We start from the raw sequence: 24,579 nt of genomic DNA, 5'->3' as shown, positions 1-24,579 counted from the left end.
CAATCAAATTAGATGATGAATATAGAAGTTGGTCTCATGCAAGTTGTATCCAATGAAAATAAAGATGTCAACCTTGTGAAACAATTCAGGGTGGTATTTTACTTTTTGAAATCACTGTAACATAATATTATAAGCCTCGAAAGAAGAATCGGTATCATGCAAGCTGTATCCAATGAAAGTAAAGATGCCAACCGTGTGGAAATGGTGGCCTTTTACTATTCTGACCTTTAGAGATTAAACAATTTTTTTGGTATCTTAATGTGACATAATAAAGCTCGAAAGCTGGTTTCATAGAAGAATCGGTTATTTGGTTGGTACAATATTATCTTATGGTGGTCACTTTACTCTCGGCCAGCGGAATCGCTGAAACTTGGTGGTACAATCTATTTGGAATAAACTCTGGCGCGGAATGATGAAAAAACAAAGCTAATGAAGCTGACCATTGATCTATGGACGCGTGGCCAGGCAAAAAGCTGTGCGTGATGGAAGAAACTTTTCGCTACAATAATTGAAACTTAGCTGAGCCTAAATCTAGTTCACAGGCCCTCTCCGTCAATTACCCTTGTCTTTCAGTTTCAGTCAGCATACTGCATAGTCATCTCTCCCCATTATTGTTTGCTGCCTACTGTTACATAAATACTCTAACCTGCTGGTTTTTTTATATTCATACTCTTTTCTATTCCGCTCTAATTTCATTGAGGATCTGACTGATGGCGCAAGCACTCGTGGATGTTGCAACCGGAACCGCAGGCAACGCCATTAGCAGCGCTATTCTTGTTCCACCCATCCAGCGACTCATCCAACAGATAGACGATGTAATTTACTTGGAAGACAACCGTGAGCTTCTTGAAGAGCAGTTGAGGCATATGAAGAGCCTCTTGCTTGACATCAGTTCTAAGTTTCAAGATCAGCAGAGGGAGACACCGGCTTCTCTAGAGAATTGCTTGCTAAGGATGCAACGCAAAGTTGGAGAGGCCAGAGAGTTGATCCATCGCTCACAACGCCCCTGGCTACAGCAGTGTATTGACTACCTCCTTTGCAAGCCAAATGTCTTTAAGCAAATCCAAGAGTGGAACAAAGCTATTCCTGGTCTCCACGATGAGCTTAGAAGCGACTTCTCCTTGTTTTGCAGTGCTCAACAGATTGCGTCCACGGCACCACAACAGGCAGACGCACTACTTCAGGATGAACCCGACACCGGATTCGTCGGGGTGGATATAAAAGCTGCCGAGACACAGATACAGAGATGGGTTTTAGAAGCTCCCCATGTTCGCATAATCGGAATATACGGTATGGGTGGTGTGGGAAAAACAACACTGATCAAAAAAGTATACAACACCTTCAAGGTTAGTAAGGATTTTGATGATGTAATATGGCTTACAGTTGCTCAGTTTTCGATTCTGCAGATGCAAAATGATATTGCCTCTACTATACATTTAGATGTAGCAAACTGTTCGGCTGATATGCGGAAGATGAAGCTGTCCGCGTATCTGAAGACAAGGAAATTCCTTTTGATTTTAGACGACATGTGGAGCTTAGTCGATCTTAAAGAATTGGGCGTGGAATTTGGCGAAAACAAAGGCAGCAAACTTGTATTGACAACTCGAAATAGAGATCTGATTCGAGAAATGAAGGCAAAAGAGTCCATGCAAATACAACCCCTGCGAAGAGAGGAGGCTTGGGAGTTGTTTTGGAAAGTAGCTTTCGAAGATGGCTCTGTTCCTGAGGATTTAGAGCATACGGCGCGACAAGTGGCCGAGGAGTGCAAAGGGTTACCGTTGGCGATAAAGGTAATTGCCGCAGCAATGATTGGCAACACAGTTGTAGAGGAGTGGGAGCTTGCTTTGAAGCAGATGCAGAAAGTGGATATAAATTTTCCACTTACTCACCCTAGAATTGATCGAGATTTATATCAGCGATTGAGATGGAGTTACGATAGTTTGCCCCATCCTCATTTGAAAAGCTGCTTTCTTTACTGTGCAATGTTCCAGGAAGATGATCGCATTGCGGTGGACTACTTGGTGCAGATGTGGATCGCAGAAGGCCTGGTGAATACCAATGAAGATGCGGAGTACGACTATGTATTGAAGACGGGGCACAGCTATGTAAAGTTACTTGAAAATCGTTGCTTATTCCAGGTGGAACGCGGTAATATGAGCGTCCATGATGTTGTGCACGACATGGCAATCTATATTGGAGAGTGTGCACGACATGGCAATCTATATTGGAGAGAATGAGGAGAATTGTGTAGTTAGGGCAGGTCAAAGTCTTCAACATTTCCCTGACATCAAGGACCCTCATAATTGCAAAAGAATATCAGTTTCCGGAAATAATTTGACGTTTTTGTCGGCAAAGGAGTTAAAATGCCCGAAATTGGTTTCTTTATTCTTGAACGGAAACTACGAATTGAAAGAAATTCCGGAAGCATTTTTCCTCAACTTCCCCTCTTTGAGGGTGTTGGACCTTTCTGGCATTGCAATGAAATCATTGCCAACATCACTGTGGCAATTGACACAACTTGAGTGGCTCACGTTGAATCTGTTGGAGATTGACGAGATATGCGAAGATATCGGGAATCTTTCACATCTTCAGTTTTTGCATCTTTGCCACTGTCGAAAGTTAAAATCGGTGCCTTCTCAAATGGGAGAACTTAAAAATCTGAAGCATCTCCAGATGTGGCTTTGTGATCCAATGTTAGTCACTGACAACCTTCGTAGAAAGCTTCCAAACTGCGAGATTGTCATTGAGCAGAAAGCTTCTAAAGTGCAATATTGTAATGTCAATACACTCATGAGACGCTGAGATTATTTGAACAAATGTTTTTCAAATATCTTTTCCATAAAATGTTTTTCTTTTAAATGTGTAAATTATATATAATATGATATATGTGATTTTAAATAATACTTTTTCGTTGATAATTTTGAAAATAAAGAGTAAATAGATATTTCCAATAATTTATTACCACGCGATTTAAATATAAAAGTAAATAAACCGTTTCATCATCGGTTCGATGAGCGATGCCCAAACATTATCCAAATGACGTCGCTTTCGAATTATGATTTCCATGATCAAATGGAGTATACCATTTACCTCACCGACGCCATTTCGCAATTTGTTTTTTGGCAGGGTATGCTTTTCCCCACTTCATTCATGCCTGTGAGACCCTACCATGGCCGGACATTGTCCTACGATGTTTGATATAAAATAAAATTTGAACGTATTCATAACATATATATTTATAAGAATAACAAAACATTCATAACATAATAAAATAGATAGTTATTTTAAATTAAAATAAATTTTAAAAATACACGAAAACATGCATGCATAAGAAGGCAAAGAGGCAGTGTCTTGTTATTTTTTATTTTTTTAATAATTACCGTATGATTTTTTTATTTTTTATTAAGTTGGTTTATGCTTTTAGTTTATTTATTATATCTAGCTAATTACGAATTTAAATTTTTTTCATAATCATTATTATTCTTTTCTAGTTATTTGTTTCTTTGTGTCATTTTTGAGTTTCAATCTCTTTTGATAATCATTATTATTCTTTTCTAGTTATTGGTTTTTTGTGTCGTTTTTGAGTTTCAATCTAAAGGGAGTCATAATGTGGAGAAATTTAATGTTGAAATTTTTAAATGTGGTCTCAAAGACTTTGAATCTATTATTTAGCTACATTTTGTCCATGGGTTTCCACCATCTTGGAAATCCTATATCATTCTTTAGTTTATAAAATTTGAGAACAAAGTGACCTTGGAAATTAGTCTAAAAAGTTGAGGATTAAAACTATGAATGTGATTCTTTTGAAAATACCCACCTCAATATGAATCTCAAATTTGAAATTATCATACCATCATGATTGGCCTCACATTAAGTGAGATCATTGTCAAAACTTTAGATATATACATTTGCAAATGGGTGAAGAGTAATAGATTGAGGGCAAAAGGACATTTAGGCTTTAGGAGCAAGCCCTAGACTAGTGATCATATCTTCATTTAGACTTCTATCATAGAAGAGGATAAGGGAAACAAGAAAAAAAAATATTGTTGTCTTGTGGGCATGTAAAATAGTTCCATGATATTTTATAAATGACAAGATTAAGACCTTGGGTCTTTTAATTTTTATGGAATTACATGTAACGATGTTTTGTGAGCCCATTAAGGTAGGGTATGTGTGAGTGTTAGGGTGTATAATGGAATCTAGAGTATCATAGTAGTTAAACAATGTTTCTCACTCACTTCTACACATTTTGGACTTTATACTGACAAAATAGAAAAGATCATGTTAGGTACCTTGGGTGCCACTAATGAATACTTTATTTTTGGTGTTTCTATTTCCCTTCTTTTATTTGTGGATTACATTATATTGATGTCTTACTTAGTAAGGTGTATTCAAAGGAAACTATATATTTTTCTAATATTTTGGGCTTAAGGTAAATTTGAAAAAATAAAAACAATGAATTTCAACATTTCTAAGAAATAACACCAAGTGGTTTTCATCAACAAGGTTTAAAAAGTTGAGATAACCACATCCTAACTATATGAGGAGTATTATTTTCTAATTTATTCTTTTATTTGGCAACAATAGTGACAACTAGCTTGACCAATGGCTATGCGAATCTCAACACCTATTAAAAGTAGTTCTTCCAACTTTAATTTCAAGACATTTACATGAAGATCCATCTTTCTCACTCAGGGTTAGACCCTCTTTCTTAAATGGATCTGTGATTTGGGGAACTTTTATTTGGTGAAAATATCTCAGATAGATGAAGAGGGTACTTGTCTCAATCTTCTTCAGCCACATACATAACATGAAATCAATCATGCAAACCATCATTTTTACAAACTTTTTTATTTTCCCCATTTATTAATTTAGTGATATTTAATGTGGTCATACTATGAAGCATGTTCATTAGAATGACTGAGTCTTAGTTTGGTTATGTCAGTTATCCATATGTAGCAGTAATGTCCTCTGTGTGATTGTTAAAACATGGGATGGAAACTTATTGGGACACTAGAGACTCATTGCTACTTCATATTATTGATCTTCATATTGATATGCCACCTCCACACACATTCTCATTATATATCCCATATATTTGTAAGAGAGATATTAAATATTGCATTAGTGACATGATTTGTGAATACTTGTTCCAAATGGTAAGAACCTAGAGAACCAATTTTTATAAAGCTCCATCACTACTTTATTTCCTTCAACACAATTTAGAGTCTACTTGAATCAATATAAATAAAGAGAAAAAGATCGAAAACATCATTAGAAATTGACCCAATGGAAACATGGAAAATATATACTCCTATTACAATCAAACAAACTAACATAATGAGGTTGATCCCTTTTTATAGCATTAGCAAGGTAGTTGTAATATCATTACAAAATAACTACTTTATTATCTAATTATCATATTAATATTCACAAATAAACTATGACTTTTTCAAATCAAATAAGTTTTATACCCTAACATCCCCTCTCAAGGCTTACATACAATTAAAGACATCAAGAAAAACATTATTTACATGTTTCCTTTAACAATCACTACTTACAACCAGGGTGCCATCATGCTTCCTTCTATCCCTTATAAAGTTCCAAATCTAAAGTTGAATTTTCAAGTACCTAGAATCCACCTCCCCTAAATATTGAATTATAAATCTCTCCAAGTATTGGATAGTCGTCGAACCACTCCAACAAGTTATATCATGACGCTTATGATGGTATAATTCCCAATATTCACAAACTCCCAAGTTATCTGGAAATTCATATATATTAAGCTTTACCTACGTTATATCCCTTATCATGTTTAAAGTTTATAACCCTCAAAACATGAATATTTTATTTTTGTCATTGTCATATTAAACAAAATAAGAAATTGACCAAATCTTGAGCCTTGAATATTCTCATGCTAAAAGGATGCATGATCAGATGGTTAAGGATTTCCACTAGTGTCTAACAATGTAGCGTTAGTGCCAATAATTCTCTTGAGTAATAGTTTGAATTTCCCATTTATTTTGTCCATGTTCTCTAAGAGTTCAGTGATTTTGATGATAAGGTCCTATAGAGTTCTTTCTCTGTCAGTGAGAACCCTCCCCATGAGGTTTTTAACATGCCAATACAAGTTAACCATCTGCATGTAAGAAAATTATCAAGCCTTGGTAGAATTTCCAACATCGGGGATCAAATCTCTAGTCTCCCTCTCCACATTAGAGTAAGGAACAAGTTTTCAAGCATGCCTAACTTGATCTTCAATTTTTAAAATATTCCTCTGGATGGTTTTAGGAGCTATGATTCTATATCGCTCCATAGTGTCACGCGTAGTGGCTTAGGCGTGTGTACCAATGCAAGGTGGGGGAAACATGAGAATAAAGGAGGGAACTAGGCCTGCCTCTATGACCTTGCTTCGAGGGGCTAACCAAACAACGACAAGACATGATAAAGGAGAGAGAATAATTTGGGGATGTTTGTGAGGAAGGGATGAAGTGGGAAGAGGGAGAAACTCAAGAGAAAAGGGTGTAGGGTCAAGAAGCATGACATAATAATAGGGGATAAATTATGATATTTGGCAAGGAAAGTCAGGTCGTCTCACATGGAGGAAGGTAAGAGAAAACCCCCCAAGAACATAGGGATGAGGATGGGAATAGAAATCTAGAACTTATAATTGAAATGGGTGCTTCATTGGGGGGGAAATACCATACCACATGGGTTCATATTGGGGGATATATATTGAGGAAAAAATGGCATAATATATTGACCATATAATAGGGGGTAAAGGGTTTTTATATGTTGTGTATGAAAAATGGAACTCAAAGTTAATGAAAAAATACAAAGGGGTATAAAAAATGTTAATGAATAAATGGATACCTACAATATCTAGTGAAAGTAGGGGTTTTTAAATTGGGAAGGTGTATTGAATTTGTATTGATAGGAGGTTAAATAAAGTTATTTTTAGAGGTATTTTCCAATATGTACAAATTAATGGTATTTTTTATTATGTCATAGGTTCATTGAGTGAAGCCCCCATGGTAATAGAAAACTAGAGAAAATATAGAAAACATAAAATGATGCCAATATTGAAAGGAGTTATAGGGGACTAGAAAGAAGAGGCCGAACCTAAGAAAAATAGAGCTTGTTGGCATACGATATTCTGATAGATCTGGGATTTTCTATGCATTGGCCAGCAAAAACCCGCTCAACATCAACCCTTTTGGCAACACCCACGAGGTGGGTGAAGTCTCACCCGAGATGCTAATGGGTGATTGTTGGAACTAAGTTTTCGCAGTCTAATAGTACTGTCTATGGCTTATGACATTGGAATTCCACTAGATGGACACTTTACCATTCTCATAGAAATGTTCACTACGTAAGGATTTTGATCCCCTAAGCTCACAAGTCAGTGCACATGTCACAACTAACAATGTGTAGAGGGTTAAAATCACTTACACCTTCAGCCATTAGGGATGAGAGTAACAATACCAAAAGATAGTCTTTGCAAGGACATCATAATATTTGAAGGCATTTATAGGTTTATAAATAACTAGACCATTCAAAAAATTCATGAATATTTAGGGCTGCAATAGAGCATTAAACACATAATATCTTGATATGCCATAAACAAAAACATACATTCAAACCTTAACTCGGATCATGAGGAGCAACCCAACCATTCATCATATTATATTACTATATAATAAAAAGGTGCCATGCATTATAGTGCAACATCCACACAACTAAGATCACCAACCCTCAAGCTCTGCATAAAGTACAAAACTGGAAAAACATATATATATAGATAGATATAGATATAGATATATGTAGATGAAATTTACATTAGGGTTGCATCATAGTTACAGACTCAACCATTTATGCCTACGACTACATATAGATAGACATAGAAAACCACATTACAAGCAAACTAATAGTCTTCTTCTTCAACAAATGATGACTTGATGTATCCTGCACTGAGCAATCTCCTTTGTTTTTCTTTCTAACCTGAGATACGTCTTGAACGTTCCATTTTATCTTTTCTTGGAAGCTCTTCAAACATTCTTAACTCTCTCCTCCATCATTCTAGTTATCCTCAAGGCTATTAATATATTTCCTAATTCTTCCTCTTAGTTTGCTCATGCATGCTAACTTCCTTTTGAAATATCTCTTGCCTAGTTTCTCCACTCCACCATCCTCCCTTTAGCTTCAAAATATTTGCAACTCCTTCCCTTCCATGAAATCCATTACTTGCTTCACCACTGTTGTAAAATCCTAACCATTTATTCTTCCTCACATGCATCTTTTCTCCCTAGACACCACCGTCTCCTTCCTACGTGTCATCTCCTTACACCGTGCCTCTCCTCTTACACCAACCCTTGTTGTGCACTATTTGTACCTTCTACACTTGTCAACCCTCCTGTGCGGTCACATACTTAACAAAATTTAACAAAAACCATTTGGGCTCCAACAGGCCCCCAACACAAAATTGTGGCTCATCCCGAGCCACTCAATCCTCCTTTGAGGTGAGATTTACATCTATAGCCTTATTTAAGACTCTTAATGCTTCTTCTCATGCCCTGATCTTGACTTTCAAATTGTCCCTCTTCCTTATTTCCTTGTGCTTTGTTCTGACGTTCAGATCACGGGTGACAACATCAATGTTCTTGTTGCTTCCACTTTGCACATTCTTCAACAATTCACTACCTTCTTCGATCACTATAAACACTTGATCCTGAATATCAGCCCATGGCTTCTGTTCTTTGTGGAGATTTTCAATTAGCTCCGTGAGAGGTGAATTTTCATGCATTACCTTTCGTTTATCAGCAAAACTCATTGTACCCATGCCCTGATTGATTTCTCAGTGGTCCATGCCACAGCTGGAATTGTTGAGGTATTCAATAACTAGTCATCTTTCTTGACGATATTAAGACACCTCTTCTCATACTCAACCATTTTTTATTTCACTTGTTGGGTTAATTCTTTATGTTGTCATTCCTCTGGTGGTGTTTGCGGCTGTTGATGGGCTTCTACTTTTGTCACTTGCATTTTTAGGCTCTATATGGATCTATTGACCTTCGCCCTGCCTCCTTGGATGCAAATTATTCATTAACTAATCATTCTATAAGCTCTTCATACACTTGTGCTAAGGTAGTGTGCCACTCTACTCTGTCTTCTACCAACTTTTCCTGCTCTCGATGCAACCACTCCTCTGTGTTATGCTTCTATTCCAATTTAGTCTAGGTCAATGTTAATTTCTCTTGTAGTTTGCGGAAATTGTTGCGTTGCAACTGCGTCAATTATTCCATGCCTAATCCTGATAGTATTTAATTGACTTATGTCAATGAAGCAATGCTTTTCTACACAACCCCTTCCCACACTTCCACGACTATGTTTGGAAAACAGAATATTCTTATGAGCTACTAGGATGAAGATGCATCGAGTGCATACGAGTGCGCCTAGAATTGAAAACCAAATGTCGAAGTTGGAAATCCTTTGAACTCTATCAAAACTGCCCGGAGGGTTAGCTTGGCATTTAGCATGCTCATCGTCTACTGTAGCTTATCTAGTTTGGTTGTAGCCACCTCCTCCATCTGACCACCAATCATTTTGAAGTTGTCCTCTATTAGCATAATTTGGATCAAATATGTGTGGGTATCCTTCTATTTCTTCTTGGCTCGCGTTGTTGATACACTTCTTGCACTTCTAGTCATAACTCTCTTCTTACCCAATGTTTCCTATTCCCTAGATGTTGATGGACCTTCATGTGGCTCCAGCTTTGGAATGACCGGGGATCATGTCCCCTATTTATCCTAGCCTAAAGGCATCACATTAGTTTCTTCACTTCTTGAAATGTTTTCTACACCTAGTGTGTCCTCTATTTGTACTCTTCATGCACCATACCATGAGTCAACTATGTCTTGCACCTCTTGCACTGTAAACTATAACTTGTCCTAATCTAGCATTGATTTAGGTCCCTATAAGGAAGGATCCAAATGAAGTGCGGGTCAAATTTAAACCACACCACACCCTTAAACTTTGCTACGATTGCTTCAGGTAGCTGAGGTGCCTCCTGAATAACTTTGCGCAACATGTCCCCATAGAGATAAACCATTATGTTATTGACCTTATTCCACTTTGGTTCCTTAGAGGCCCGTAGATTCTGGAACTCTAAAACTAAAATAGGCTAAGCAGGTTTGGACACTAGATTGAAACTTTTTGGTCTTTCCTAAGTGACTAACGTAATCAGAATTAAAATCCACGCGTAATGCAACTTTTTGTTATGCTCTTGAGTGTCCAAGAAGTCTTACTAGAACTCCCCTAGTAGAAAAGGTGCCAATCCATCCTTTATCCATTGGCACAACAATTTTCCACCACGATAACCCTAGATGAGAGATCATTCATCTGACATTTACATAATAACTTATAGGCTATCGCTTGTGCAGAAAATCTGGTGGCTTGATCATTCACCAACGAAATCAAATACCCCTAACTTCCCTTTTCCGTTTATAAGTTTTAGTCACATCCTCTCTAAGATTCTTATCTTTAATTATGGGCCTCTGGGTCTTCCCCTTCGACCAGGAGGCTTATAATCCTATGAATTAGGTCTATAGCCAACGGCACAGGTCTATCAAGCCACATACATCCCTCGTGAACACAAGGTATTAGAAACTTCGTGACTGCACTTGCTTCATCTCCACATCCAAAAAGTGGGATGTGGAACTAGTTCAAAATCTTGCTTGTCTCCAAGCCACGGGCCCATTTATGTGGTTCCAATTTGGGCACCTTATCTGGATTTGGTACCTGTTCCAAATAGTCCTAGAGGTTGGGGTGATGAGAGAGGTCACAAATATCATGATATGAATATTTAATGTGCTTCATAAAACTCTGCATTTCCCCTCTCTACGTACCTGTCGTCATTATGACAAACATCCTCCAAAATTTTTCTTACACTTGAATTTTGGAACCTACTAAGGATCTTATGATATGTCGTTCAATAGTAACTTCATGGAAGATTGATTCTTTGTTAAGTGTTTGAGTCTTCCTCGTATATTTTAAGCATCAAATTCACTTTCTCACACATGTTTTGTCTTCGATGAATTCACAAACACACATCTTTATGTGCAACCTTATATGGGCATTGCGCAACCCTTAAAGGTAAGGCTTGTGAAATCACTAGTGATAGTGACTGTGCAATCCATAAGCATAGTGTATTGCATAACACATGTCAATAGTTCATTTTCACTCTCTATTGACAGTATTCCTCATTGCAATTGAAATTGTACTTCTATTTTATTGAGTTTTCTCAATTGTCGCTTTAGCACACCTTAGTTTTTACAGGTGTTTCTTTCACATTTGTTACTGTAGTTTTCCTTCATTTAACTTTAAAAAGTTTCATTTTCATGTTATATTCACTCTTGCATGTGTCACTTTCACTATCTTTGGCCTTTGCAAGTGTTGTTTGCACTTTTCTCTTACTTTCACAAGTTTTGTCTCGTGGTTATGGAAATGTCGCATCTAGTCAGAGGGAGTAATTTGCAAAATCTTGAAGGGAAGTTATGATTCATTATCCTATGCTACTATGTTATATCCATCATACAGACATGAGTTATACACATTCCCTAATTCGTGATCACTATTTCACTAGTGTCATCACTTCTGTCACAAAGTGTATCTTAAATGTCGTAACTAGAGGTAGCTATTGTGCTACTGCAATTTCAACATGAATATGTTGATTGTGGGTGGTAAATGCTTCCATATGGAGTGTTTGATTATCTATAAGTGTGTAATCATGTTTAAATCATGTTCTAGTTCCATCTCTTGCCTCTTGAATCCCATACTTAGTCATTTTCTGCAATTGATTCTTCTCCAGTCAACCTCCTCCCAAACCATATCCTTGAACTACACATTGTGTAGTCTCAAACCACAAGAAGCTTATCCAAGGGCTACACACTGTGTATTCACAATGCTAAGTCAGGCCTTCCTTCCCTCAAAAATTGCATTATTAGCTCTCTCAGTCAGCATTTCACTGTGCATTGCACATTTTCAATTAGCTTCTATACCTTTGTCTCACTGAACTACGCAACTACACCATCTAGTTACTCAGTCTCTCCCGTGAATTGCACATTTCAAAATCACAGTGAGCAATCCATTCACGTCTACGTCTTTGACTTGCTCAATTGTGCAATCTTTAGTCACTATCCTCCCAGAATTGTGCATTTCACAATCAAAGTGAGCAAGCCTTCATAACGATATCACTGAATTTCCAAACTATGCAGTCTTGTGCCTATTTATCTCCCAAAACTATGCATTACACAGTTTCAGTGAGAAAGGCCTCACTATTGCCTCCTTGACTCCCTCAAATGTCCACTCTTCCTTCTCTAACATAGATATTTCACATTGTGCAGTCATAGTCACCAAAGCCTTGCTCTTGTCTCCTGGAACCGTGCACTGTGTAATCCCTAAGCTTCCTCCTCAACCCAATACCGTGTTCTAGATCAATCAGTGCATTCCATGGAAAATCAGATAGACTATGAGTTTTCAGACAAATGTCATCTTGTCATGAGTGAATTCCATCTTCGGGTACTGTATCTTGACATGATAGGATGATTCTCAAGGAGGATATTTAGGAGGTCATAAGAGAATACACTTGTGAAGTTGGAACCATGAATAATTCATCAAGCAAGAAGATAAAGGGACACTAGCTTATGACAGAAGATCAAAGATCGTGATCGAATGAAGACTCCATATCAATCAACCCCTTGGAGGATGAAGATGAATAACATGCAAGACCTTCCATGAAAACATGAAGGAAGCAATAAGAAGAGAATCTTGTCTTGGGCGTATCATCATAAAGATCTATGTCATCATTTTCCAAGTCACAAATTTTAAAAGTGTCATCACAGTGTCATATGTGTCAATGAGTCTTTCCACTTGATGTCGAGTGTAACTATGTATTTCAAAAACAAGACAAAAATATAATGTGTGGAATTTCAAGAGTCACATGTGGAACATGAAAAGTCATATGTAGACTAAATTCATATGAAAATTCATATGTAGGCATACCTTAAAATTCTCTTTCATGCTTTTCAGTGACCATCTTGGGGACTTACATGAATCATGAGATGATCCATCCCAACTGCATAACTTAAATTTTGCATAGTAATAGTGACATATATCAAACTTCATATTGGTTACATGTTATCTCTACGAATCTTCATGAGTTGGTAACTTGATTGCTAGCTCACAAATAATTACCACTAACTTGAAATCAACCGTATTTAATATTTTCATCATCTCCCATGTATACTCTGTTTGGATCATGAAGATATTACCGTCCATACACCAATATCATTCCTATATAAAAAAGAGTTGTTTCTAACTTGCAAACAAACCATATTTAATATTTTTAGTATCTCCTATGCATACTTAGTTTGAATCACTAACATGTTGCCATTCATATACCATACTTCCATTTTTAAGCAATAAATTATAATGGATTAGGCTAAAATCTATCAATTCGAAGACTGTGTGTAGCATCATGTTTTGTTCTTTAATCATCTTTGTATGTTACCTATGTTAGCACCTAAATCTGCCTTAGGCTGAAGGAAGGCAAAATTCAGGGTAACCACAAACCACGCTCAGTCTGGTAGCTAGCCCTACCAAAATAGGAGAGGGCTCTCTCCGAGTCACGCTCAGTGAAAAGATAAACGATATGGTCTGAGATGACTTACAGTGAAATATTTGATTTTAGGCTAGTAAATAAACATGGATACAAGAAGCAAATTTTGATAAATGACTGAGTTTCTGGGATGTATGGGACCAACGAACAACAATGAGCAGAGAATTTAACACAAAGGCACAGATTACTTCGTGAGGCAAGACAGGCAGAAAGTCTAGCAATTAAGTTTGAAGTAATGCGGAATGGAAAGATTGTTTAGGAGGGTGAAAAGGGCATGAACACATGAATCCTTTTCAACAGAAGAAGAACACATAACGTGAAACTTTCCCACAGGCAGAGCAATAAACATGAATTCTACCTTATCTAACTTAGAAAATTTCACTGGAAATGAATATGAATGAAATGTGAAACATAACGAAATACATATGCAACATAAAGAGAACACATTTTCTACACTCACAACCACATGAATCTCATGAAACAGAGCCGCTTCCTTTCATTAATCCTCTGTCAAAATATACAATGAAGAACTGAGTTTCTCTCCCACAGTCTCCCAGAAATTACAAGCCAACCAACCCTTTGCAAATAGCTTGCATACAATATATAGAATGTGCCATGAAGAGATAGAACGCCAAAGGGTTGGGGAGTTACTCGAATTATTACAAAATGGAGGTGGAAAGCCAACCATTAGCTACAGGTGCAGCGTTACAAACATGAAAATGGCTTGGGTGACTGCTCGCCTTCCTTTGCCACTTGGATAGAAGCCAATATGGAGTGAAAATACTTTAAATGTCGCCTTAGGTGATCAAAAAGTGAAATGTAGATGAGCGGGCCCACTTGAAGAAAGTCGCGAATCGAAATTTCGCGAAACGGAGGTAAAATTTGGCTTTTTTCTGTATGCACCGCGCCATTTTCTGTGTACGCCGCGCCACTTTGGAGCCTATTTTGAGGCACTTTCAGGAGTCCAAAATGTTCCCAAGTGTGCTTGATGGAAAGCATGTCCGGTCTACTTTCTAACCCAAGTGGAATTTTTGAATTTGGTGCTCATCTGCCCCTCCAAATCTTCATTCTCCCAAGATTTCTTCCTGTGTGTCAAAATAGGGGCAGAGAGGTCATTTTTTGGGTGTTTTTGACCTCCTGGAGACTCAAATCTTGCCCAAATTTCTTGTCCAAGCACCAGTAGTCGTGATTTTTCATGCTGAATCCAAAAATGCAAACCATTTTTCATTTGGAGCTCCCAATTTTTAGCGCCGCAGCACTGGGAGAAAAAACTTGTGTTTTGCCCAAAAATTTGTCATGTGACCAAAATTTCCCCAAATTTCTTGAAATTTGGGCTGGAGGTCCTCTATGAAGTGCTATGTTGTGCCAAGGAAGCTTCAGCCAAGATTCGAAGCCGATATTTCTCTTTTGCCTCTTTTGCCTCTTTTGTTGCTTTGCTCAATTTTGCCTTCAAGCTCTTTATCCGGGCCTTTGCACTCATATTTCGTGCCCTGTAATGGAAGGCCATGTGTCTCAGTAAGGCATGGTCCTTGTCGGCCTTGTCCAACAGCCTCTCCAAGTGCATGTTAACTCTCTCGAGATTGGCCTCCCGATCCTCATTGATCTCTTGCTCCAATGATGTGAGCTCAACTCTTCTCCTTTGTGTAGCTTGGCGATGCTCACGAATGTTTTGTAGCTCCATAATCGCCCGCTGATCCTCCAGCTGTTTGTTCCTCTGCTCCAGGTATTTCATGTTCCACTTAGCCCTCTCCAAGTCAAGGGATAAGGCCTCAATCTCTGATTGCTGCTCCTGGATGATCTCTCTAAGCTCCGCATTTGTTGGTTCTGTATCTGTCTCATCATCATGAAGGAGAACGAATTCAGTCTCTCGTTCACCTAATGGCTCACCTGAAGGCCCCTCATCATTCATTGGCTCCTTACCTCTGTCTTGTTCCTGTGTCGTTGATGTCGGAAGCGAGGCCCCTTCCACCCTGGGTGGAGATAACACTCGCTTTGCCGCTGCAAACAAATGTCTACTGCCTCTCTGATAGGTGATGAATACTGGCATAGTAGCAGCCTCATGGTGCTCATACTGATGAGAAGGACCACCTATCTCATGCTCTGCCTCTGATACTACTTGTGGAGTGCTGAAGAAGTCACGGGAGATGAAGTCCTCCCAAGCAATGCCCTGCAATCCCAACTGATGATCCACCAAAATCTGGATAAGAGCAAAGTGATAAACACTGTTAAGTTGCTGCTGAGGGGTCTTATGCTACATGAAATTGTTCATCCTCTCTATGTTCCTGCAAATGAAAAATGGGAGGTTCATCATCCGCACCCTGGTAAAGTGCATGAGCAACCTGATGTGATAGGCATATAGGCGAGAGAACCTCCCCTCACAACTGAAGTACTTCATGATCAATTTCATGAGCGGAGCATACTCATGTTTCAAATATCTGAATCGGAAGACTCTTGTGAGATGCCTCAAACAACTGGCCTTAATGTAAGGCTCATAGTATTGCCTATCCACCTTCTTCTTCTTATGCCACTGTTCTCCAACATTTGGTATGCCTATTGCCACTGAGATAGTTTCAGGTGTCAATGTGAAGGTGACCCCGGCCAAGATAGACTGACCTCCATGTAGATGAAGCACAAAAAGATGGGCCAACTCATGATGAACTCTAACATTAGCCATCCTTTGACAAAATTCAAAACATGCTAGGTGTTGGAAACATGACATAGCAAGAGGGCATGCCTGCAATTCAGTGAGGGTGTTTGGCTCATCCTTGACATGTTTTCCACTCTTGTGATGTCTCCTGGGAGCCTGTTCTCCTACAGTTGTATCATTGTGAGTCTCCACCTCATACTCTGATGAACCCTTAGATGCCATGACTGCTGTTTATGTACTGTGCTTGGACTGCCCTTTGATGATGGTGAAACTAGGTGTTGTTGTGATATCTGCCACCAAGGGGAACAATGAAACAAAAGGGAGTATTAGGAGGGGAGTAATGTGATGGGAATAGGGGTTATGGGGAGAAGTTTGTTGAGGGATATGTAGGGGGTTTGGGTATTTAATAGGGTAGGGTTTTTGGAGTTTTGACAAGGTAGGGTTTGGGGTTTGTATTGACCAAATAGTGGAGGGATAAGGAATAGGAGTTTGTTAATATTTTAGGGTAGTGATAATAGGAAGAATGGCATAGGGGGATAAGGAAAAATGGTAAGGAAGGGAAAATGGAACCTTGGCATCAACACCACAAATATACAACCCTAGCAAAAATGGCCCTTTGTGTTTTCTTGTGGTTGCTTTATGAGTTTTGTTGCATTTCAAACATTTCCATAAATCACCATATCATTTATAAAATTTGATGAAAAAGTGATGTTACAGAGCCTACCTGCCAATTTGATGGGCTTCACAAAAATTTTGAGGAAGTTTGGCGGTGTTTTGGCACTCTGTCTGTGTGCGCCGCGCCCGTTGGACAATTACACTGTGAGCTGGCTCTGTGTGCGTCGTGCCCTCTGTGTGCGTCGTGCCCCTGTCTATATGCGCTGCACCCTGTAAACCGCCTCCAACTTTGCTTCAAACACCACGATGCACACTCAAACAGTTTGCAATGTCTCCCTACGCACTTGATTTGCACAATGACTTTGATTTTGGCGGGAACTTGTATATAAAGTCTTAGAAGTCATGGGTTAAATTTTTGCTTTTTCAAAAACCCATCTTTCTAATGTTATGTTTTGACACTTTTTCACTGACTTAAAACAACCTTGATTTTCACTTTCCCTTTGAAATTTTAGCTCAAATGATGAAATTTTTGGCACCTTTTGCAGGGATTGCATGACAGGACATTTGGCCATGGAAACCATGACTGCATCTGAAGAAATCAATTGGTGACCATTTGAAAATTTTATCACAAATGACATTGTTTGACTTTTCTTCAAAACATAGTTTTGAAGAATAGTCGAAGTTTATCAATATGACGATGAAACTTTGTGAATCATAACTCTGTAAGGGCCTCACTCTGGCCTGCATGGATTTACTGGACATATTTAAAGACCCAACTGATAAATCCCTAGACCTAATGATCGAAAACGACCTTTGTCCATTAAAGGACCAGACCTTGACTGTCATGGACTTTGGTGATCATTGACAAAATACCTAAGCCAGCAGGAGCCTGACATGAGGGGAAATGACTAGCGTGACCTTTCTCCCTCAGATTATGGCATGCCCCTAGTGGAATGCAGCTGAGTGAATGGAGCGGGACACCTAAAAATGAAATGCATAAAGAGTTTTGATCTCTGACGGAGGACTGACCAGACTGACTCTAACAACCTATATAAGTAATTTATATATGATATGTGATTTTTTTTTTTTTAAATGCATCCAGATTTATATCGGGGTTGTTGTGACATGTTTCTTCTAGAATTACATCCCTTTCCCCAATTATGGCCATGTTGTTGTTCTTGGATTTTCTATGAAGCTCCATTCTACATTAACAAGCGACCATGCCTTTCCAATTTTTGGGCTTCCTCCTCCATCTGTGTCTGCATCAACCTCCTCAAATTTTAGCCTTAAAACTTCCTTTTCAATAGCAATAGCGTCATCCTATTGAATAACATAATGAGGACTACCCTCCTTCAATTCTTCATCATCTAGATAACATGGCCTTCCTTTTGTAGGGAATTTGACAAACGCTGATGGGATTCATCCAAGATTTGTCCTTCATCTGGAACCATAAGTTCCTTCTCATGCAAACTACAAGTTTCATTATTTTTCTCTACATTATCATCCCTACAACCTCACAACTCCCCTTTTTATCTAGAACATTTTGAGGAGTACCATGGGCCTGCTCTTGTTGATGCACTACGATATTTTCTTCTTTAGTCCTGAGATGTTACAAGTGGTATCAAAGCTATGGGTGAAAGAGAAACCTCATGAAAGAAGCCCTAAATCTCAGTTAGACCAATTTTCATCTATGTTGATTATACCTTTGTTTATGGAACCTTGATAGAAGGAAAGAACACAATCGAGTCAAAGAAATTTTACATCAATGAAGAAGCCCTAGTCCTAAATTATCAGAGGGCTGAAATTAATCAGTTGATAAACAACAAAAATTATGGGCCAGTTGAATGCCAACCTATGGAAAGCAAGCCTACTCTATTTGTGATATGCTTAATTGCTCAACTACTTGCAATCCCAATTTCACACAACATTATACAACTCTTTCAATGGAAAAATGAAGTGGGACTCTATGGTCTTATTTCATAAAAAACACTTGATTAACCATCTGCATCTTCCCATCACAATGCAAGTAAACAATAATAGAGTTCCTAATTTATACACAATGTTCTTTGTCTTTGTTACATTAACACACATATTTGTTTGCAACAAAAATTTATATATGCCTCATTGAATGAAACATATGTGCATTCACAGTTCAATATGGTTGATACTAGGCAATTAATGGATTGCATATCTATACTTACATGCCCAGGCAAATAAAGAGATCAAAATATATGGTTGGAAGTCATTAATTGGTTGGACTTTAGAAAAATAAAAACTCTACCTCATCATAATCCAGAATGCATTTATAATGTATTTTGTAGTGAAACACATAGAGGTTTAAGGAATTTGTTGATGTAAGGTCAAAAATGTGTGATATGGGTAAAATATTATGATACATGGGCCTTATAAAATATCAAATTATTGGGACCATCATGCCCCTAGTTTGGAATGTTGCACACTCTTGAGAAACTACCTTCTCCTCTAATGTTCATAATCCTTGTCTTGTTATTCCTTAACAACCTATCTTGTGTTTCATCTGATATATCTAGTTGCCCTTGCTAGTAAAATCCATTAGAATCCTTTATTATTTTATAGTCCTTGGCTTCTTGGTCTTGATTAATTTCATTTGACCATATGAGTAATAGTGGGGGGTTAAATCTCAAGCCAATATAATGCATTCCCAACTTTTTCATTAACCTCTTGTAGAGAGGTGTCCTAGAAATGGCACTATGCAATTTGATAGGTGAATTAAGCTCTCTAATCTAGAGGATGGAAGGAAAGTCTTGCCATATTATTTGGAAACCCTATGTAGCTTCATCTCCTAATAGTCACAACATATCCTCAAAGTGTAAAATGACTTTCTATTTCCTTTGCTTCCAAATTCGTGCCACCTGTTGGTCTTCTATCAAGATATTATGAGCTATAATGATGGTTTGAGGGTTAGGGTCCTCTACCCTAATCCATAGGGAAGAAGTCAACTCTTTCCCCAACTTCATCTTTTCTTGTTTGCTCTCATTCCCTCATGTCTTAGCCAATAGGCCAAGGCCAAGATTTAGACACACCCCACATTCGGGTAAAGATCCTAAGAGCGTGAGTATGAAAATACAAGGTTGTTGAGGTAGAATTCACACAAACTTCCTTTGTCATCCATACTGCAACCCCAACAGTATTTGATGAAATATCTTGGAGTTTGAACATGAAATTATCCTTACTATTCAAAATGAGAAATATAATACCTACACGATTTCTCTTTCAAAAAGAGAGAATATGTCCTTGTTGGTTGTCTGCAACTAGTTTTTCCAAATACAAGTTTTACATGACTCACATAGAAGTTTCCATATCCATAATCTGATTTTCCATAACTACTATCGCTAGCTCTTGGTTGCTCTAATTTCTATTTGAGTTTCCTGTTTTCTTTTTCCATGTGTTCCCTATTTTTTGTCACTTGAATCTTGAGGATCATCATATCCTCTCTAAGTTGTTCTATTTGATTTCGAAATTTCGACTTCCTCTACTCCCTTTTCTATTGTAGTCCTCTTCTATTTGTGGGCATGTCTTGGTCTTTTCTATTTCTAGCATGGCATTCTTCCTGTAGTGTATAGTCCAACAACCTTTAGATTCTCTTGTTCGTTTTTTTCTCCTTTTTTCCTTCTTGATGGTGCAATTTTAATTTTTCCCTTTTCCTATAGCTCTATTCATTATACAAGATAATTTTTTCTCCTTTGGGCTTTGGGTTTCCTCTATATTTACTATAGTTTGGGAAGATTCCTTCTATTTAGAGATAGACTTGGTCTTAGGCCTATGTTGCCTTTAAAATTGAGACTCGTACTTGATTAGTTGTGTCCTTTTCTTGGGCTTAGGGTGTTTCCCCCATCTTCACTACTATGGATACAATATCCTTTTCAGTTACCTTAGTTTAATCTTCTTCTTCTTTTTCTTAGAAGACCGAGGGTTGGTGGCTACTTTTTCTTTTCCTTTCTTGATAGTTGTGAGCCCTAGATATTTTAAGGCTTCTTGGGTCACTGAGAATCCCTATTTATCCATATCTACAAACCCAATCTATGGAATAGGATGTTCTGAGCTATGCAAGGCATCATAAACAATCAATTTAATAAGCCCATGATGGGCCAAAGACTCATGTTTCCTGCCTTTCACCTTATCACTCATCTCATTTAATGATTGTAAAAGGAAGTAAAAAATGTTTATATTTTGAGATGGTTGTAGCGATATTGGTGTCTAAGTTGATATAGTAGTCTCAACTAATATGAAAATACCACACTAAATCTTCCATCATAACATATGTATTTCAGTATGTGGTCTACAATTTCATTCTAGGGGGATGGAAAAATCTTCCTTTTCAATCCATATTTATCCTCTATAAATTCCTTCCAAGAAAAAAATTATTTTTTAGCAAGAGTGGCATATTGCCTCTCCTCCTTATCCTATGGCAAGCCTTTGATTTGTTTTTGTATGATTAGTTTTTTTGTGCTATAAAAATTACATATTTATAAACATGTGCTTGCTTCTTTCTTTTTGTGCTGAGGTTTCCTTAGTTGTTGGTGCTTACAAAGAAGTAAATTTCCTTAATTTAAAAAAGACATTCATGAGGAAAATAGCTTAAAAAATGAATAATGAACAGAAAACATATACAATACAACAAACCATCAAAGAGACACATTAACATAGTGTTTTGATGAAGGAGTTCACCCCAGCTAGGCTACATCTCCTTGGTCCAGCTTCCATCGCTTGAGCCTCTGTATTAGCTCAATGTGGAAAAAATTTTGTTTACAAAGCTATATGGCTCCTGATACCTGTACCAATGTGTTCAGAAGGTCCAAATTAGCCAAAAACATATATTTCTGATCTCAATTTGGTCGAAAATTGCTCAAGATATGTTGCATTAAATTTTTCCTAGGAAACCCCGCTAAATTTGGATAGACTCCAGTTAAGTCCACCAAGTTTGATGGCGATTCAAGATTTGGTGGATCCATCATTAACGATAACGCTGGCCCTAGCCTTTGGTTTTGGTCACTTGGTCGCATGGGGAGGGGGCTGGCCTGCAGGGCTAGCTCCCTCCTCCCCTGCCGTCAGCAACACTGCAACATTAAATAAAAGAACGTGTGCATTGTTTTCTTGTCTTTGCCAATGGTTTAATGGTAAGGTATTTTAATTTGGAGGGGCAAGTCACGGGTTCAAACCTGCCCTTCGCCCATCCCATATGTATTTTTCACTACGAAATAAACATTACGCCTTTGATATATTTCGAAGTAACCATAAACATTTAATCGAACTTGGAATATGTCGATTGATTTGAATATTGGATATAGTTCGAGTTTAATATATATATATATATATATATATATATATATATATATATATATATATATATAGATATATATATATATATATAGTTAAAAAACTACATAATATAAATAATAACTATATATAATATTTAATAATATTAAAATAAAAACAAATTCGAATTCCACCTTGGAGCCAACTAGGCAATTTCCCTTTCACACAACCACACTCACAAATCGGGAGGTGACACTTATCACAGCCCCATTGGGAAAAAACTGAAGAAGATTCCCTTTCCTGACTAGACTACTGACTGGACTTCCATGTCATCATTATGTCCTATTCTGCATTTTTTTTCGTTGTTTAAGAAAACAAACAATAGGCCTTTTTTCCTTCATCTGGAATCTGTTTTTGGTGAAACGAATTGTGTTGTGATCACCTTGACGAGATGAACGCAATCGTATAGTTTTTGAGCCAATATGAGAAATTTCATTTTTGAGCTAAATATTGAGCCCCTGATCATTCCTCCCCACTAGAAGCCTTTTGGACCCCAAAAGATACTATCATCTAACAAGTAGATGAGGGTACAACCCCCTCACCTTTCCAAGCTCGATCCAATTGGCTTTTGACGAATTTGTTTCCTTGAGCTCCTCTCTAAGGAAATCAACATTCAGTTGCCTTGAGGACCTCATTCTATACCTGTACTTGTCTTTGCCCTTTTCAAGTTGACCTTGCACTATTTGTTGCATCATTTTAAGTCGTTCATAGAAACTCATGGTTTTGTCCATGTCGCCATTAAAAGAAACATCCTTCTTACCAAGACAACATAAAAAAATAAAATGAAAATGGATGACAAATTTCGCTACTTGGATTTCTTGAGCCAAGCCCGATTGTACATCTTGAAAGTATGAAATTTTCTTAAAATAACTTTCATGTAAAACATCATGGCACCTGAATACAACAATTACATAACCAATAGGCATAAAATGCATAACAATGAACTTACTGCTTATACCTCTTTTGTACCTTTGAACCAAGTGAAATTTTTGATAAATATCCATCCAATGAAAGTGCATGGATTGCTGCAACCTAATATTTACACCATGGAAATATTCTGAATGAAATTATATGGTGAAGTTGCTTGCATAAACCTGAAACTCAAATGAACCTTTCAAGTTTGAAAGAGCATAAAAAAGAATTAAACTGATCTTTTGGTTTGAAGCAACACATGCCTCTTATTGTTTGTCTCCCCATAGAAAGACTTTGCACACACATGACAATGCATGCCAAGGAGCTTCGAAAGAAGAAATGTCAGTAAAAAATCTCCTCCAACATTAGGTTTCTCCCAACAAACCTCTTATCATAATGACGATCTTGGGCGCTGACCAATCAACAATGACATCCAACTTGGAGAGACTTGCCTTCAACTTACCTCCTCCAATATCATGGCCCAAATGCATCAAAGAAGTGAAACCCAACTTGTACTTTGATATCTTCAAAACATCAAAAAAATTTCCTTCATAGATGACATGTGCATAAGAAAACTTTCTCAACATGTTTATGTCACCCAAGTGGACAATTTCTTAAATAAAGGACTCTTTTTTGACATAATTCAAATACATGTATGTAGTAGAAGTGCTACAAATACCATACAACATTAAAAGCCAGACAAACCATTCTTGTTTGGTGTTATGTATATTCTTTCATTGACCTCTTTTTACAACTTTGATTTGGCGAAAACTACTCCTTTTGTCCTCTTTCTTGAAATACTTACCATTCCTCTTTGGCACCATAACCTTCAGTGCACAACATGGTGTAAGGGATGATTTAATGGGCCCATTGTTCAACAAACTTTTGCATTGCATTGGTGTCTCTACACATTGCAATTTTTTCAACCCTTGCATGCTAACATCACAAAAAGAAACCTCTTGCTGCAAAGATATTTCATGTGAAGTTTCTTTCTCCTTGAAGGACGATTCTTTCACAACTTGAAATACTTCATCATTCTAATGAACTGAACCAACCAAATCAAAATTGAAATTTTCATTACATGCAACAACATTTTCATCAACAATATCATCATTTGTCTTGAACATGAGAAGTACTAAACTTTTACTTGAATTCACTAGTATTTTTGCCTCCCCTACATTAACCAAAGAAATGTTCAACTTTTTGCAACGGGCTCTCACTATGTACTCCACACCATCCTTGAATAAGTGATACTTGTCTTCATGGAGGTAAAAGACTGCTTTCCGATCATAAAAATATGGACTACCCAACACCACACCTGAAATATCAAGCAGTACCACATCTAACTCTACTTTGTCAACAAAATTTGTAGTGA

General features: G+C 37.5%; 1 protein-coding gene across 1 annotated transcript; it reads left to right on the top strand.

Annotated features, from left to right (window-relative positions):
* Positions 1-557: 557 nt before the first annotated feature.
* LOC149150499 (disease resistance protein SUMM2-like) lies at positions 558-2,802 on the top strand. The gene is made up of 2 exons (XM_089442826.1): positions 558-2,168; positions 2,200-2,802. The coding sequence occupies exons 1-2, from the start codon at positions 711-713 to the stop codon at positions 2,800-2,802; spliced, it is 2,061 nt and encodes a 686-aa protein (XP_089298952.1). The 5' UTR covers positions 558-710.
* Positions 2,803-24,579: the final 21,777 nt, after the last annotated feature.

The sequence above is a fragment of the Pinus tabuliformis genome, chromosome 9, assembly GCF_031772625.1.
Source record: "Pinus tabuliformis cultivar Carrire ecotype Pingquan chromosome 9, CPIR1, whole genome shotgun sequence".
In the NCBI taxonomy this organism is placed as follows: domain Eukaryota; kingdom Viridiplantae; phylum Streptophyta; class Pinopsida; order Pinales; family Pinaceae; genus Pinus; species Pinus tabuliformis.
Note: the sequence above shows the minus strand (reverse complement) of the source record. Positions and strands in the feature narration are given on the sequence as shown.